Source organism: Chanodichthys erythropterus, chromosome 22 (assembly GCF_024489055.1).
Source record: "Chanodichthys erythropterus isolate Z2021 chromosome 22, ASM2448905v1, whole genome shotgun sequence".
NCBI lineage: Eukaryota > Metazoa > Chordata > Actinopteri > Cypriniformes > Xenocyprididae > Chanodichthys > Chanodichthys erythropterus.
Window position 1 is genome coordinate 17,226,438 of NC_090242.1, and position 14,910 is coordinate 17,241,347.

General features: G+C 40.8%; 1 protein-coding gene across 1 annotated transcript in view; it reads right to left on the minus strand.

Moving 5' to 3' along the window:
- Positions 1-14,910, minus strand: part of mmp17a (matrix metallopeptidase 17a) — a 58,822-nt gene that overhangs the window by 21,065 nt on the left and 22,847 nt on the right. The window contains exon 4 of the mRNA XM_067376156.1: positions 10,178-10,354. Coding sequence (XP_067232257.1) covers positions 10,178-10,354 — 177 coding nt within the window. The remainder of the gene's footprint in view (positions 1-10,177; positions 10,355-14,910) is intronic.

Genomic DNA, 14,910 nt, shown 5'->3' on the forward strand with positions numbered 1-14,910 from the left:
GGAGTGCTGACGAGGGAGTCCAGGTGATGATGATCAGTGATGATGGGGGGATGATGAGGGAAGTGAGTGCAGGTGTGGAGAACAGGAGGATTGTGGGAAATGGAGTCCGGGAGACACGGGATATGTAACACCTACAGTATGTTTACGTTCAGTAATTTCATTTTAACTGCAATGAAAAGGTTGTTAGTCAGTTATTGAAATGCCTTATTTTCAAAAGTGTCACTTTAGTCAATTAATTGGTATTTAAAGGTGCCATCGAACGTTTTTTTTACAAGATGTAATATAAGTCTAAGGTGTCCCGTGAATGTGTCTGCTCAAAATACCCCATAGATTTTTTTTAATTAATTTTTTTTAATTGCCTATTTTGAGGCATAATTAGAAATGCGCCGATTAATGCTGCGGTCCCTTTAAATCGCGCGCTCTCCGCCCCCTCCCGAGCTCTCGACTCTATCACTGCATAAACAAAGTTCACACAGCTAATATAACCCTCAAAATGGATCTTTACAAAGTGTTTGTCATGCAGCATGTCTAATTATGTAAGTATAGTATTTATTTTGATGTTTACATTGATTCTGAATGAGTTTGAGGCTGGGCTCCATGGCTAATGGGCTAATGCTACACTGTTGGAGAGATTTATAAAGAATGAAGTTGTGTTTTTGAATTATACAGACTGCAAGTGTTTAATAATGAAAATAGCGACGGCTCTTGTCTCCGTGAATACAGTAAGAAACGATGGTAACTTTAACCACATTTAACAGTACATTAGCAACATGCTAACAAAACATTTAGAAAGACAATTTACCAATATCACTTAAAGTATCATGTTATCATGAATCATGTCAGTTATTATTGCTCCATCTGCCATTTTTCGCTATTGTCCTTGCTTGCTTACCTAGTCTAATGATTCAGCTGTGCACAGATCCAGACGTTAATACTGGCTGCCCTTGTGTAATGCCTTGATCATGGGCTGGCATATGCAAATATTGGGGTCATACATATTAATGATCCCGACTGTTATGTAATAGTCGGTGTTATGTTGAGATTCGCCTGTTCTTCGGAGGTCTTTTAAACAAATGAGATTTATACAAGAAGGAGGAAACAATGGAGTTTGAAACTCAGTGTATGTCTTTTCCATATACTGAACTCTTGTTATTCAACTATGCCGAGGTAAATTCAATTTCAATTCAATGGCACCTTTAACAAATTTGTCTTTTGCTGCAAAACCAGTCCATGCAACCAAAAAGTCCATGTGTGTGTTTTCCACTTCTTTGGACAACTAGACAAAGTAAAACATCAGTTTCTGTCAGTTTTACAGCAGCACAAGGAACACTGTTTACTTGCTACACACAAAATCCTGTCGTTGCCACTGTAACGATGGACAAAACATGATAAAAACTTGAAGCTCGGTAATTCAAATAGGCTCATACGCACTCCGTCATTCATCTTGAAATCATAAGATTGGATTTGCATCTTCCGATTGTTTCTTCTGTGGACTTAAAGGCTTTTGCTGACAAAGGGAAGTGGCGTTTAATGGTTTCTGCAAACAAACCAAGTATTTGATGAACATACACTATGTGCGGAGAGCGTTAGCTGAATATCATCTCATTTTTGAACAAGGTGGCGTTTAGTGGCTTTTGCATTTGAACTTCATTTGGATTTGTTCACATTGTACTTTTCTTTTTTTTTGCGCTGTGGTAAAATTGACCTCACAAATAAGCATTTAACTTAGTTGTACAAAAGAGGGTTCAATAATTTTGACTTGTTCAGAGGAACATTTACATTAAAAAAGGAAATAAAATAACGATTATGAAATTATTTTCTTAGTTATTGTAACGAAGGCAGGACTCAGAGTAAGATCCAACTGCAGCGTTTTATTAGAAGTGAGCGTAGTCATACAGGCAGGGTCAATCAGGAGCAAACAGGAACAGCGAGGGACAGGCAGAATCGTGGTCAAGATACAGGCAGAAGATCAGGGCTGGCAGATATCATTCACAGAACAGGATGGCAAGGCAAGGGTCAAAGGCAGGAACAGGAACAGACAGGGAAACAGGATAATCACAGGGAAACGCTTAGAATTGACACACAGAGTAATCAAGACTTCGCAAACTGGTGGTGTGAGTGTGAGTCCTTTATAGTCCTGGTAATGATGTGCAGCTGGGTGTGGTGATTAGTGTGGAGTGATTGTGAAGTGACTGCAGGTGATAAGCAATGGAGGATCATGGGAAATGTAGTCCGGGATGTGACAGGAACAGACGTTGATCATGACATAACGCCCCCCTCCCGGAAGGCGCGTCCTCGCGACGTGAAGGAACAGCTAGGGAGGGGGGGGTGGGTGCATTGGAGATCTAGTAGCAGCCAGGAACGGGATCTCCAATGCAGCCCCTGGAACTCGGGCAGCCACGGTGGGTCAGGTGGCTCGGGCGGCCACGGCAGGTCAGGTGGCCTGGGCGGCCACGGTAGATCGGGTGGTTCAGGCAACCACGGCAGGTCAGGCGGCTTAGGCAGCCACGGCAGGTCAGGCGGCTTGAGCAGCCACGGTAGGTCGGAGTCCATACATGGCCTTAGTGGCCTACAGTCCATTAATGGCCATAGGGGTTTATAGTCCATGGGCGGCCCTAGCAGTTCGGAGCACGCTGATGGTTGCGGCCTTGCAGGGTCCCCACCCACAAGCTCCCCACCCTCTGGTATATGGCCCCCCCCCAAAAGTTCTTGGGGAAATCAACGGTGGCCATGGTCGATTCGTGGACAAGGAGCTCGTGGGGCGCTGGCAGGGCAAGTAGCACAGGTTCTGGAGCGGACTCGATGGCTGGAACACCCCCTATGTTCCTTGACACCAAAGGGGCGGCCATCTTGCCCGTAGGCACTGGCGAAACAGCCATCTTGTCCATCGCATCCAGAGAGCTGAGGTGCGTTGCAACCGGCGAACTTGAGTGCGTTGCAAGCGGCGAACTTGAGTGCGTTGCAAGCGGCGAACTGAGTGCGTTGCAAGCGGCGAACTTGAGTGCGTTGCAAGCGGCGAACTTGAGAGCGTTGCAAGCGGCGAACTTGAGAGCGTTGCAAGCGGCGAACTTGAGAGCGTTGCAAGCGGCGAACTTGAGAGCGTTGCAAGCGGCGAACTTGAGAGCGCTGCAAGCGGCGAACTTGAGAGCGAAGCGACCCAGCGGGGCAAACGGCTGCTCTGAGACGGCAGCGGGCCGTTCTGGGACGGCAGCGGGCCGTTCTGGGACGGCAGCGGGCCGTTCTGGGACAACAGCGGGCCGTTCTGGGACAACAGCGGGCCGCTCTGGGACAACAGCGGGCCGCTCTGGGACAACAGCGGGCCGCTCTGGGACAACAGCGGGCTCGGGCTGGCAGACTGCTCCCAAGTCCATAGAGCTCGAGTACATCCTCCACGCACGCATGACAGCCAAGACATAAAAAGTGAAGACAGCCCTCTTGGCCATCACAGGACTGACAGGGAAAGCATGCTGGACTGGAGTGGACTCACTGGCTGGAGCGGGCTCGGGAACGGATACACTGGCTGGAACGGGCTCTGGGCGATCAGCGGAGACGTGACGTTGCTCTGGGCGATCAGCGGAGACGTGACGTTGCTCTGGGCGATCAGCGGAGACGTGACGTTGCTCTGGGCGATCAGCGGAGACGTGACGTTGCTCTGGGCGATCAGCGGAGACGTGACGTTGCTCTGGGCGATCAGCGGAGACGTGACGTTGCTCTGGGCGATCAGCGGAGACGTGACGTTGCTCTGGGCGATCAGCGGAGACGTGACGTTGCTCTGGGCGATCAGCGGAGACGTGATGTGATGTTGTTGTGGTGGCCGCCATTTTGTGAGTGTTCTCTTTAGCGGCCGCCATGACGTGATTCACTGTGGTGTCGCATTCCTCTGCGATACCCACAGTAAAAAGTGAACCGACAGTGAACAGGGCAAAGTCCAGAAATTCCATGAGCGACCCTCGGGGACCATTGGTAAGTAAGCAGTTCTTTAATGGTTCGTTTAATCCATAGGTAAAGAAGTCAATGAGGGCGTGGTCCGGCAGATCAGATAAATTAGCAATCCCCAAAAATTTCTGGATATGTGCCTCGAGAGTACTGTTACCTTGACGCAGGCTGACGAGACACCATGCTGGGTCCATGCTGAGGCTGGACATGCTCACCGAAGCTGCTGGATCTGGGTAAGGCGAAGTCTTCTGTAACGAAGGCAGGACTCAGAGTAAGATCCAACTGCAGCGTTTTATTAGAAGTGAGCGTAGTCATACAGGCAGGGTCAATCAGGAGCAAACAGGAACAGCGAGGGACAGGCAGAATCGTGGTCAAGATACAGGCAGAAGATCAGGGCTGGCAGATATCATTCACAGAACAGGATGGCAAGGCAAGGGTCAAAGGCAGGAACAGGAACAGACAGGGAAACAGGATAATCACAGGGAAACGCTTAGAATTGACACACAGAGTAATCAAGACTTCGCAAACTGGTGGTGTGAGTGTGAGTCCTTTATAGTCCTGGTAATGATGTGCAGCTGGGTGTGGTGATTAGTGTGGAGTGATTGTGAAGTGACTGCAGGTGATAAGCAATGGAGGATCATGGGAAATGTAGTCCGGGATGTGACAGGAACAGACGTTGATCATGACAGTTATCAGTTATGTCTCATTAAATTTGTATCAGATATTTATCTTACAAAGAAGACACAAATAAGACTCTTTTTGTAAAATAATTCTTGATATGCAGTAAAAGTATTGAGCTATAAAATCGATGTGGACAGCATAGCTCAGATAAATTGGTCTTTGGAGAATGTTTAGTTCAGTTCATATTGAAATGTATGAGCACAGCTTGAGGCATTATTGAGATCTTTTCTGAAACACACAAGGAAACACTAAGATTACTATTTCTTTTTCTCAGGAGAAAAGAATTTGAATGTAAAATAAGAGGTTAATTACAAAATACTGTTATTATTATTTTTATTAGTAGCCTCCATCACAGGGGTCTCTGGCACTCAAAAATAAAGTCAGTAAAAAGTACATCTCAACAGAACATGAAGTCCATTAATTCATTGGGAAAAAGGATGATTATTTCACTCTCAGAATGTGTGCTCTCATTATATTGCAGAAACTACACATGCATGTATTAAATGCTTGGCCCATGTTCATCTGCTCGATTTCCAGAGCTCCTGGCACTATTTGCTTGAGTCAATCTTGATCTTTCCATCCCTATCCCTAAATGTTTCTCTATCTCTTTGCTTCCCACCATACTTGTTTGCCTGCGGCATTCTGCATGTTGATTAGCAGGGTCCAAATCAGGGTGACGACCAATTAATCCCTGTGCTCCTAGTCTGGCTCAACACAGCCATGTAATTAAATCAATAGTGCCCCTATACAAACCAAATCACTTCTGCTCTCTGCGCCCCTCGTTTAGGGCCTGTTATTTGCCTGGTGGGATCATACAAAAGGGCATCCTGCAGAGGGGGCATGCAGTGCCAATCACTGCAAATTACAGTGGGCACTTCAGCTAAAAACAAGGTAATGTGAGTGGGGAGGGATGGAGGAAAAGCAGTAAACTGTTGAAATGTATGAGTCATGTTGTGAATGCACTCTTTCTGTAATTACTCACTAAAACACAGATGATAAATAACTAAAGCATAACACTGTGTCTACACATGGCAAAAAGACAATAGAACCCATATAATCAGTGACATTGTCTACACTGGATGTGGCGCGCCATGATGCGACAAATTCCTGACAGTAAACAGAATCCCACATTCTATTTCTGACGTAGTCCAAGTGCTTTGCAACAGTCAGTTTGACAAACTTCAGTGTAGACAGCTTTTAGCTGTTGCGGCATGCCACAATGTGATGCGGAAAAAGTTGCGTCTGGTGTAGACAAGGTGTAAGGAATTAACAACATTAATAGCAACATTAATGACACACGTAATGTTTTTTTCAGGAATACAGGTTTTCAAAAGTTGACGTATATAATATAATATAATATAATATAATATAATATAATATAATATAATATAATATATTATAATATAATATTTTTTGCACACTAATTTCACTTTCTTGCACTCTTATTTTTACACAATTTTTATTTTTATTTTTACTATAATAAATAAATTTTAATCAAAATAAAATTGACCCAAACACTCAAAATAATTAACTGGTTTGAGTAGGGCAAACTCAAATTAAACAAATTAGTTCAATCAAATTGAATTTTACAAGTATTTAAACTTTCTTTTTCTTTTTAATTTGCGAAACTGACACATTTTAAGTAATCTGAATTGTTTCATTGTTTTGAGTTTTACGAACTTGTTTCTTTTAATTCTTCAATGTACCTGAAACTGGGTAGGGATTGCTATTTCCCAGCATGCTTGGCCATGACACTTGAAAGGGAGAATAAATGCTCAAATTAAGTGTTGTATAATTTTTTTTTTTTGCAAGATTAATAAGTAGAGGATTTAGTAGTGTTTAATGCTTTGCTATCTATCCCATGTGGGTTTTTTTGAGGGGTTACCATCATGGTGACAAGTGGAGCATGAACTTAGTTTGAGAAAAGGTATATGATAAAAGATCTATATTGCTGTACTTTTACTGTACAGTTGCTATATGTGACCTGATCCAGCAAAATGAGTCACAGTGACCCAAATTTCAAAATTGAGATTTTGGTATCAATGGAAAGATGAGACAATAAGCTTTAAAATGATATCCTAGTAAAAGTCATACCTTGAATGGTTTTAAAGATATACCCATTTTAATTATGGTCGTCTGCCCTCTTTTTCCAATTGAAAACCTGAGAAAATCGCTTTTAAAGTTTTTTGCCCGTTTTTTTGTTGATATCTTTCAAAATCAATTGCATTTAAAGGGATAAACTATTTATTTTACAGCTTAATTTGACCAAAGACATATATATATATATATATATATATATATATATATATATATATATATATATATATATATATATATATATATATATATTTGAATTAACCCTTTAAGACCTGAAGGCTTTTTTAGAGTTCTTTTTTTTTTTTTTTTTTTTATTTGCGACACACACAAAAGTAAATACTCAAAACACCAAAAATTTAGCAAGGAGAGTCAAAAGGTAGGAATCATTTGATAGAAAACATTTTAAAATTTAAGAAAATATAAATTACATTACATTTGGACATTATCTTGCTGAGAAACAGCTGATAAAAGACAAAAAATATATATAATTTAAAAAAAATAATTTTTCTTTTTTTATTTGACATGGAATAACTCAGGAACACAATAAGATCGCTAAAAAAACTTTTTTGGTGATGCTCTCCTATATGTGAGCTGCATCTGGTTCAAATTTCGTGGTGATATTATAAAGAATAGTTTGAAAAATTGTTGTTCATTTTTTCCGCAGCCAGGTGGCGCCAATGGGCGGTAAACTCTGGTTTAGAGGCACTTCTCAGCACTCGTTAGGAGTTTTAAAGGTTAAAGGTTAGATGCATTAAAAAGATGAGATTAACCCTAACCCTAACCCTAAGCTTTAAAATGATATCTATTATGTGTTATTCCACGTTGGAAAACGAACATGGATGGGTCCGGGAACATTGGATACACACTGCATCCCGGAGAGATGAGAGACATGTTTTTAGCCAAGTATGTTAAATCATTTCGTGAGTAATATCTTGTGATCAACGCAATATAATATATTGATTTTGGATTCATTTTAATCTTGAGAATCTGCTTTAAATATTGATATGTCATTTTTATGATCTGTGCATTTTTCATGAAGTTATGAGCATGTGAAATATACATACTTGTATTCAGTTAGCTGCTGTGCTGTTTTTGTTGTAAACGCATATTACTCAGACTCATTAGAGGGTGAAAACAACGCAACAGAAGCATGTTGGAGGCTTGATGTGAAAGCTTAAAGTCTTTGATTTTGTATGCAAAAAGAATGTTTGTGCTACCTATATGGATTCAATTTTTATTGGCTTTTAAAGAGAGACGCAAATGGGAGTTTTATTTTATAAGGCGCGCTAGTCTGACAGGAGGATGGCTGGACCGATCGCGTGCCTGTCAGTCGAAACGGGGCTTCCCATTGTTAAAAATCAGCGTTTAGGTCAGTGTGTTTACATTTCTAAGCTTTTTGATTGGTTCTATACAACGTGTAACACCATATTTGTAGAGCAAAGATAATGACGTTTCAGGGGATACCGGGAAATGCTCATAAGTGACGAGAGGAGTTGAGAAGTTCATTTCCAGCGAATTTAGTAAAACCATGTCAAATTTAATAGCCATTTAAATACCTTTACTCAATTATCTGGACTACGAAACTTTGGGAGATTATTTTTGAAAGTCTGTTCTTTGAAATTACCTTAAAAAAAAAAAAAATCGATTTTTTCATTGTTTTTCCACATTATTGGCCCATATCTTAAAATAGAACGTTGCGACTTCCGACTCATTTCGCCAGATCGGGTCACATATTATGCTAATGTTATTCAAAGCATTGTGTCACCAATTAGCATTTGCTGAATTAGCTAGTTATAGCTAGCTAAATTTCCACTGCTAAAAATATAAGTTGAGATTACATGATAATTTAAAGTTAAATGTATGAATTAAAGGGTTAGTTCACCAAAAATGATGTCATTAATGACTCACCCTCATGTCGTTCCAAACCCGTAAGACCTCCGTTCATCTTTGGGACACAGTTTAAGATATTTTAGATTTAGTGAGAGCAGAGAGCTTTCTGTCCCTCCATTGAAAATGTATGTACGGTAGACTGTCCATGTCCAGAAAGGTAATAAAAACATCATCAAAGTAGACCATGTGACATCAGTGGGTTAGTTAGAAGTTTTTGAAGCATCAAAAATACATTTTGGTCCAAAAATAACAAAAACTACGACTTTATTCAGCATTGTATTCTCTTCCGGGTCTGTTGACAATCCGGGTTCACGACTCTGCAGTGACGCTGCTGACGTGTTATCCGGGGCGACCAAGCTTAATTTACAGTCTGAGGGAGACGCACGCTGTATTCAAGCTATTCTACATTGTTTGTATTTTGGTATTGCTTTATTTTTTAAAATGGTGCGTAAGTGTGCATGTTGCGGATGTCCTAATCGCCAAAAACAACGACGTAAAAGTGCATTACCAATGTCGACAGATGAAAGGATTCAATGGAATCGATTCAATGGAATCAATTAAATGAAAAGGATTCTGGAAGAGAATATAATGCTGAATAAAGTCGTAGTTTTTGTTGTTTTTGGACCAAAAATGTATTTTAGATGCTTCAAAAATTTCTAGCTAGCCCACCGATTTCACATGGACTACATTGATGATGTTTTTATTACCTTTCTGGACATGGACAGTCTACCGTACATACATTTTCAATTGAGGGACAGAAAGCTCTCGGACTAAATCTAAAATATCTTAAACTGTGTTCCGAAGATGAACGGAGGTCTTACGGGTTTGGAACGACATGAGGGTGAGTCATTAATGACATCATTTTCATTTTTGGGTGAACTAACCCTTTAACTTTCCCCAAAATTTCAAGTTAAGAGCAATTAAAATGTATGAGAACAAAATTGAAATCTGCCAGTTCTGCTTACTTAAACTTTACATTTCTTAACATAAAAAATTTCATGTAGCTCTTTTCTTTTTTTTTTAGATTTGCCAACTTATTCAGGTACAATATACATATGACAATGAAATATTGACTACATTTTTGAATTAGGACTAAAACAGAAAACTGTATAAAAATGAATACTGGCTTCATCATTTATATCTGAGCACTCAGATGGACGCACAAGAGCAGAAATGATGGTGCAAATCGAGTTAGCAGGCGATTACCCGATTCTAGTTCTTTTAGTGAATACTAGGGTGCTAAAGAGACGCAGACAGCGCATGTAACAGTGCTATCAGCAGGCACAACTCATTCTTAGTGTCATCCTTGTGTGTTTACTGTTGACAGATTACAGCATCTATCTGTATGTCTTGCAGAAAGACTGTGCCTTCGAGTTGTCGCTACTTGTCACTTTTTGCTTCTCCAACGATGCCAAGGCATCTGAGATTCAAACAGCGATAGCAGGGTGTCCGTGTTTGATTGAGGATCTCACACAATCTGCCACAGTGCCTGTTTTCAGTTAGCTGATGGAGAGGGAGGAATTACGGGAGGAAAGAAAGAAACCAGACGTGACCAAGGGGTGGATGTTCTTACCGTAAAGCTGCCAGACACGGACCTTGTCTTCGTACGGGAGGTTGTACTTGAGTGGGTCACCCACTGGCCCCTGGTAGTAAGGGCGCATGATGGACTCAATGGCAGAGGTGTGTGCAAGCCCTATGGCATGGCCAAACTCATGCACCGCCACTGCGAAAAGGTCCATGCCGTGGGAATCTAAAGAGAAAAGACACAATAAAGAGGAAAAGTTAGGGAGAAAAGTCTTTTCTTCATTATAACAAACCAGATCAACAGTAATACTAAGATTAAGGGTTCTGGATACAACCAGGGGACTACAAGAGGTTAAAAAGTTCAGAGAAATTAGACAATTTAACAAAGTAATATTTTACAAATAATAACTTGCACATATAAATATAATTTATTTACAATTCTATCCATTATAAATATATTTATAAAACTATGTGGTTAGCAAATCTCACATAATTTTTCTCTAAAGAATTTGATGAGATCTCTGACTTGGCAAATATGAGCATAGTTTAAGGCATTATTAAGACAATTTGAGGGGCAGAAAACCTCAGAAATTTGCCTCTCCATGTGATTTAGGAGAGAGAACTGAAACTAAAAACAGATTTCATTTGTGATATTTCTGTCCTACTGAACATAAAATACCTTGTTTCACAAGGATGAAGACATCCAGTGCAATTATGTTCTGGAAATCATGGTGATTAAATTGGGAATAGTTCAGGACGTCCACCCACATTGTCATTTTCAACACAATGAGCTTGTGATTGACAGGGAGGACTGTGCCATTAAACGTTACTCACCTTTTTCATTATCTCGCTTTAGTACACTTACAGATCTGCGCGATGCAGCCAGCCATAAAAAAAAACATTCACACTTTTCTGTTAAATGGTCTCTGGAGATGGCAACAAAAATGCAGCCAGAGCCAGGAAAGTGTCATTGGATTAGTTGGAATAGAGACAGAGAGAGAGAGAGAGAGAGAGACAAATAGACAGGAAGAGATTTATAGATAGACAGACAGAGAGAAAGGTGAGCAGGGCCCTGGGCTCTACAAACTGTGGAAATGCCAAAACGCGTGACAGTTGCCTTTCGCGGCAGGTTTGTATAAGCAGAACACAGCTAGACAAGCTTCTCTGAGCAAAACCGAGGATTAAATCAGTGACTTGCTCATTAAGATTACGACTCAAAATGAGCCGTGTATCACTAACGGGGGCTCGAAACCCTCATGTGGGTACCTGCTTTTTGCATTAGCATAATGCACTTCAAAGATTACGCAAAACAAAAGAGGCCGGGACCTGATGGATTTCTGCTTGGTGAGGAAAGTCACCCGAGTTTTCAGCAGAACAATGCAAGCATAATCTTAAAGTGTGTCTTTTTCAAAATGTGTGAACCTTTTAACACCAACAGTACACCTGAAAATGAAAATTCTATCATTAGCTACGTTTACACGGACTCATTCTTTCCAACCAGAATAAAATCATTCCGACTGATGAATCCGAATGTAGGGCCCTATTTTAACGATCTAAGCGCAAGGTCTAAAGCACACGGCGCAAGTGCACTTAGTGTGTGTCCGTATCCACTTTTGCTAGTTTAACGATGGGAAAAATGGTCAGCGCACCCGGCGCATGGTCTAAAAGGGTTGTCCCTATTCTCCTAATAAGTAATGGGTGTGTTTTGGGCATAACGTGTAATAAACCAATCAGAGTCTCATCTCCCATTCCCTTTAAAAGCCATTTGCGCTCGCGCCATGGCGGATTAGCTATTTACATGGTGGAATTTGCAAACAGAGAGACTGAATGTTTCTCCAGAGAGGAATCCTTTTATTTTTAATATTTAAAAATGTTTGTGTGCTGTCCCTGTGTGTGTAATAAGCAGTGTATGCGCATCGTGCACCCGCCTATAGGCGCTTATTACTAATGCACCCTTTAAATAACAACAAAAAAAATGCGCCATTGTTTCAGTTGATCAATGGCACAGTCTATTTCACTTGCCTCAAAATAGCAACACGCCAACAATGTGCCTGAACACACCTTGTTTTCAGACCAGCACGCCCATGGGCACACAAATGGTCGCAAATGCATTTGCTATTTAAACAACGTGGTGCAGGACATGAAAATGATAACCTCGTCGGGCTGAAACTAGCAAAAAACGTTTGCGTTGCGCCTGGCGCAGCATTGCACCGGGTGTATGATAGGGATCCTAATGTTTAAATGACCACTAAATAAAGTAATTGATGTGCAGTTTATGTCACAATTTTCAAATCGGAATTGACCCTTCACCGGGAGTTTGATTGACAAGCGATCTAACCAATCATAATGCCGAATCCGCCATGTTGTCTGACAAAGCAGTCACGAGTTTAACCTCGGTGGACTTCAACTTGAAAAATGGTGTGTACTGACGTCTTTCCGCGTTTGAAACAACATTCCTTCTCATGTTCATTCATGTTTATTTGATGCTATAAATTAACTAGCAAGAAGAGATGATCGGTTCACGAGCTGCTTGAGCTGAGGCGCTACAGCAATCTGTCATGACACATAAAGAGCCACAAAATTCAAAATTTATTTTTCACTCTGTGTGGCGTGACAGCGCCATGGCTTGTCGGACAAAGCGACAGTAACTAAGGGGGGTGGGTCTTTGCGAAGGGTCAGTTGATCTTTTGACATGTGTACACTGCATGAATATACAGTTTCCCACTGTTAGTACATACCAACCATCATCCTGTCACTGCTTCTTTTCTTTGTTTACTGTGAGCTATTGTTTACTCACCCCTCATGTTGTGTCAAACCCATATGACGTTCTTTCTTTTGTGTAACTCAAATGAAGAAACTTTTTTTTTTTACTGTGTTACTCTGTTATTTTCCATATATCATGGACAGGAAGTTACCAATATGCATGGAAGAAGGATATGAGGATGAGAAGTAAATGACAGATTTTTTATTTTTGGGTGCAATGTCTCTTTCAGACAACAAACATTCTGAGTAAGAATTATGACTGATAAGTTTTGCCCTGAGAGTGGTTAGCAACCGCCATATCTAATTGCTAGAGGCTGATTTGTTTAGCACAAGCTAGCGATTCATCCAGATGAACTTTGTGCCGATCAGGGTCCAAAGGAGGAGATGCGGCAGATGACAGATGGCTATGAAGCAATCTGATTAAGACCTTACGCACTGGAAACATCTGGTACATGGCAGCCTAAAGCAGGAAGCTGAAGGTGTCTGTCACAAATGACTGAAATAAATGAGTGTAAACTATTTTAAGACAGAAATTTAGCCTGTGCATGTTAACAGTCTGGCCCTGGATTTCAAAAGCTTGTTTGAGTAATGTTTATGGTATTAAAGTACCTTCTGTTCAGTAAACAAATACATGTGTTTAGGATCAGATCAGATCAGAGTGGCTTTAATGAAATAGATCACTGACAATTTGGAATCTGTCATCAATTACTCACCCTCATGTCCTTCTAAACCTGCATTTTCTTTCTTCTGTGGAAGAATTGTACTGGTCGCTCTTTTCCATGCAATTGCAATGTATTTTGGTGGCTTTCAAGCTTCAAAAAGATGCAAAAGTGCAATAAAAGTATCACAAAAGTAGTCCATATGAATAGGGGGTGAATTCAGGTTGACTGGGACACTTTTTGCCATTGAGTGGGGAAAAAAAAATGTCCCAATCAACCTGAATTCAACCCCTATTTCAAATCTTCTAAAACATTATGACAGCTTTGTATCAGAAACTTACCAAAATGCGAGTCATTATTCAATTACACTCTTGACTCTTAATTGTGAACAACAAATCAGTAAGATTTAATCATTCTTTTGAGTCAGATCTTATGAATATGAATTGGTTATTCAGGTCTGAATGCAATTTAATTAATTCAGTTTTTCTCATGTTTTCAACATCTTTTCAATTAATTGGTTAATAAAGTTCACAAAACAGGTCTGAAAGATTTGTTCATGTACAATGGGTACGGAAAGTATTCAGACCCCCTATAATTTGTCAATCTTTGTTATATTGCAGCCATTTGCTAAAATCATTTAAGTTCCTTTTTTTCCTCATTAATGTACACACAGCACCCCATATTGACAAAAAAACCCACAGAATTGTTGACATTTTTGCAGATTTATTAAAAAAGAAAAACTGAAATATCACATGGTCCTAAGTATTCAGTATTCTGTGACACTCATATATTTAACTCAGGTGCTGTCCATTTCTTCTGATCATCCTTGAGATGGTTCTACATCTACATTTGAGTCCAGCTGTGTTTGATTATACTGACTGGACTTGATTAGGAAAGCCACACACCTGTCTATGTAAGACCTTACAGCTCACAGTGCATGTCAGAGCTAATGAGAATCATGAGGTCAAAGGAACTGGCTGAAGAGCTCAGAGACAGAATTGTGGCAAGGCACAGATCTGGCCAAGGTTACAAAAAAATTTAAGGTTTCTAAGAGCACAGTGGCCTCCATAATCCTTAAATGGAAGACGTTTGGGATGACCAGAACCCTTCCTAGAGCTGGCCATCCGCCCAAACTGAGCTATCGGGGGAGAAGAGCCTTGGTGAGAGAGGTAAAGAAGAACCCAAAGATCACTTTGTCTGAGCTCCAGAGATGCAGTCGGGAGATGGGAGAAAGTTGTAGAAAGTCAACCATCACTGCAGCCCTCAACCAGTCGGGGCTTTATGGCAGAGTGGCCCGACGGAAGCCTCTCCTCAGTGCAAGACACATGAAAGCCTGCATGGAGTTTGCCAAGATGGTGAG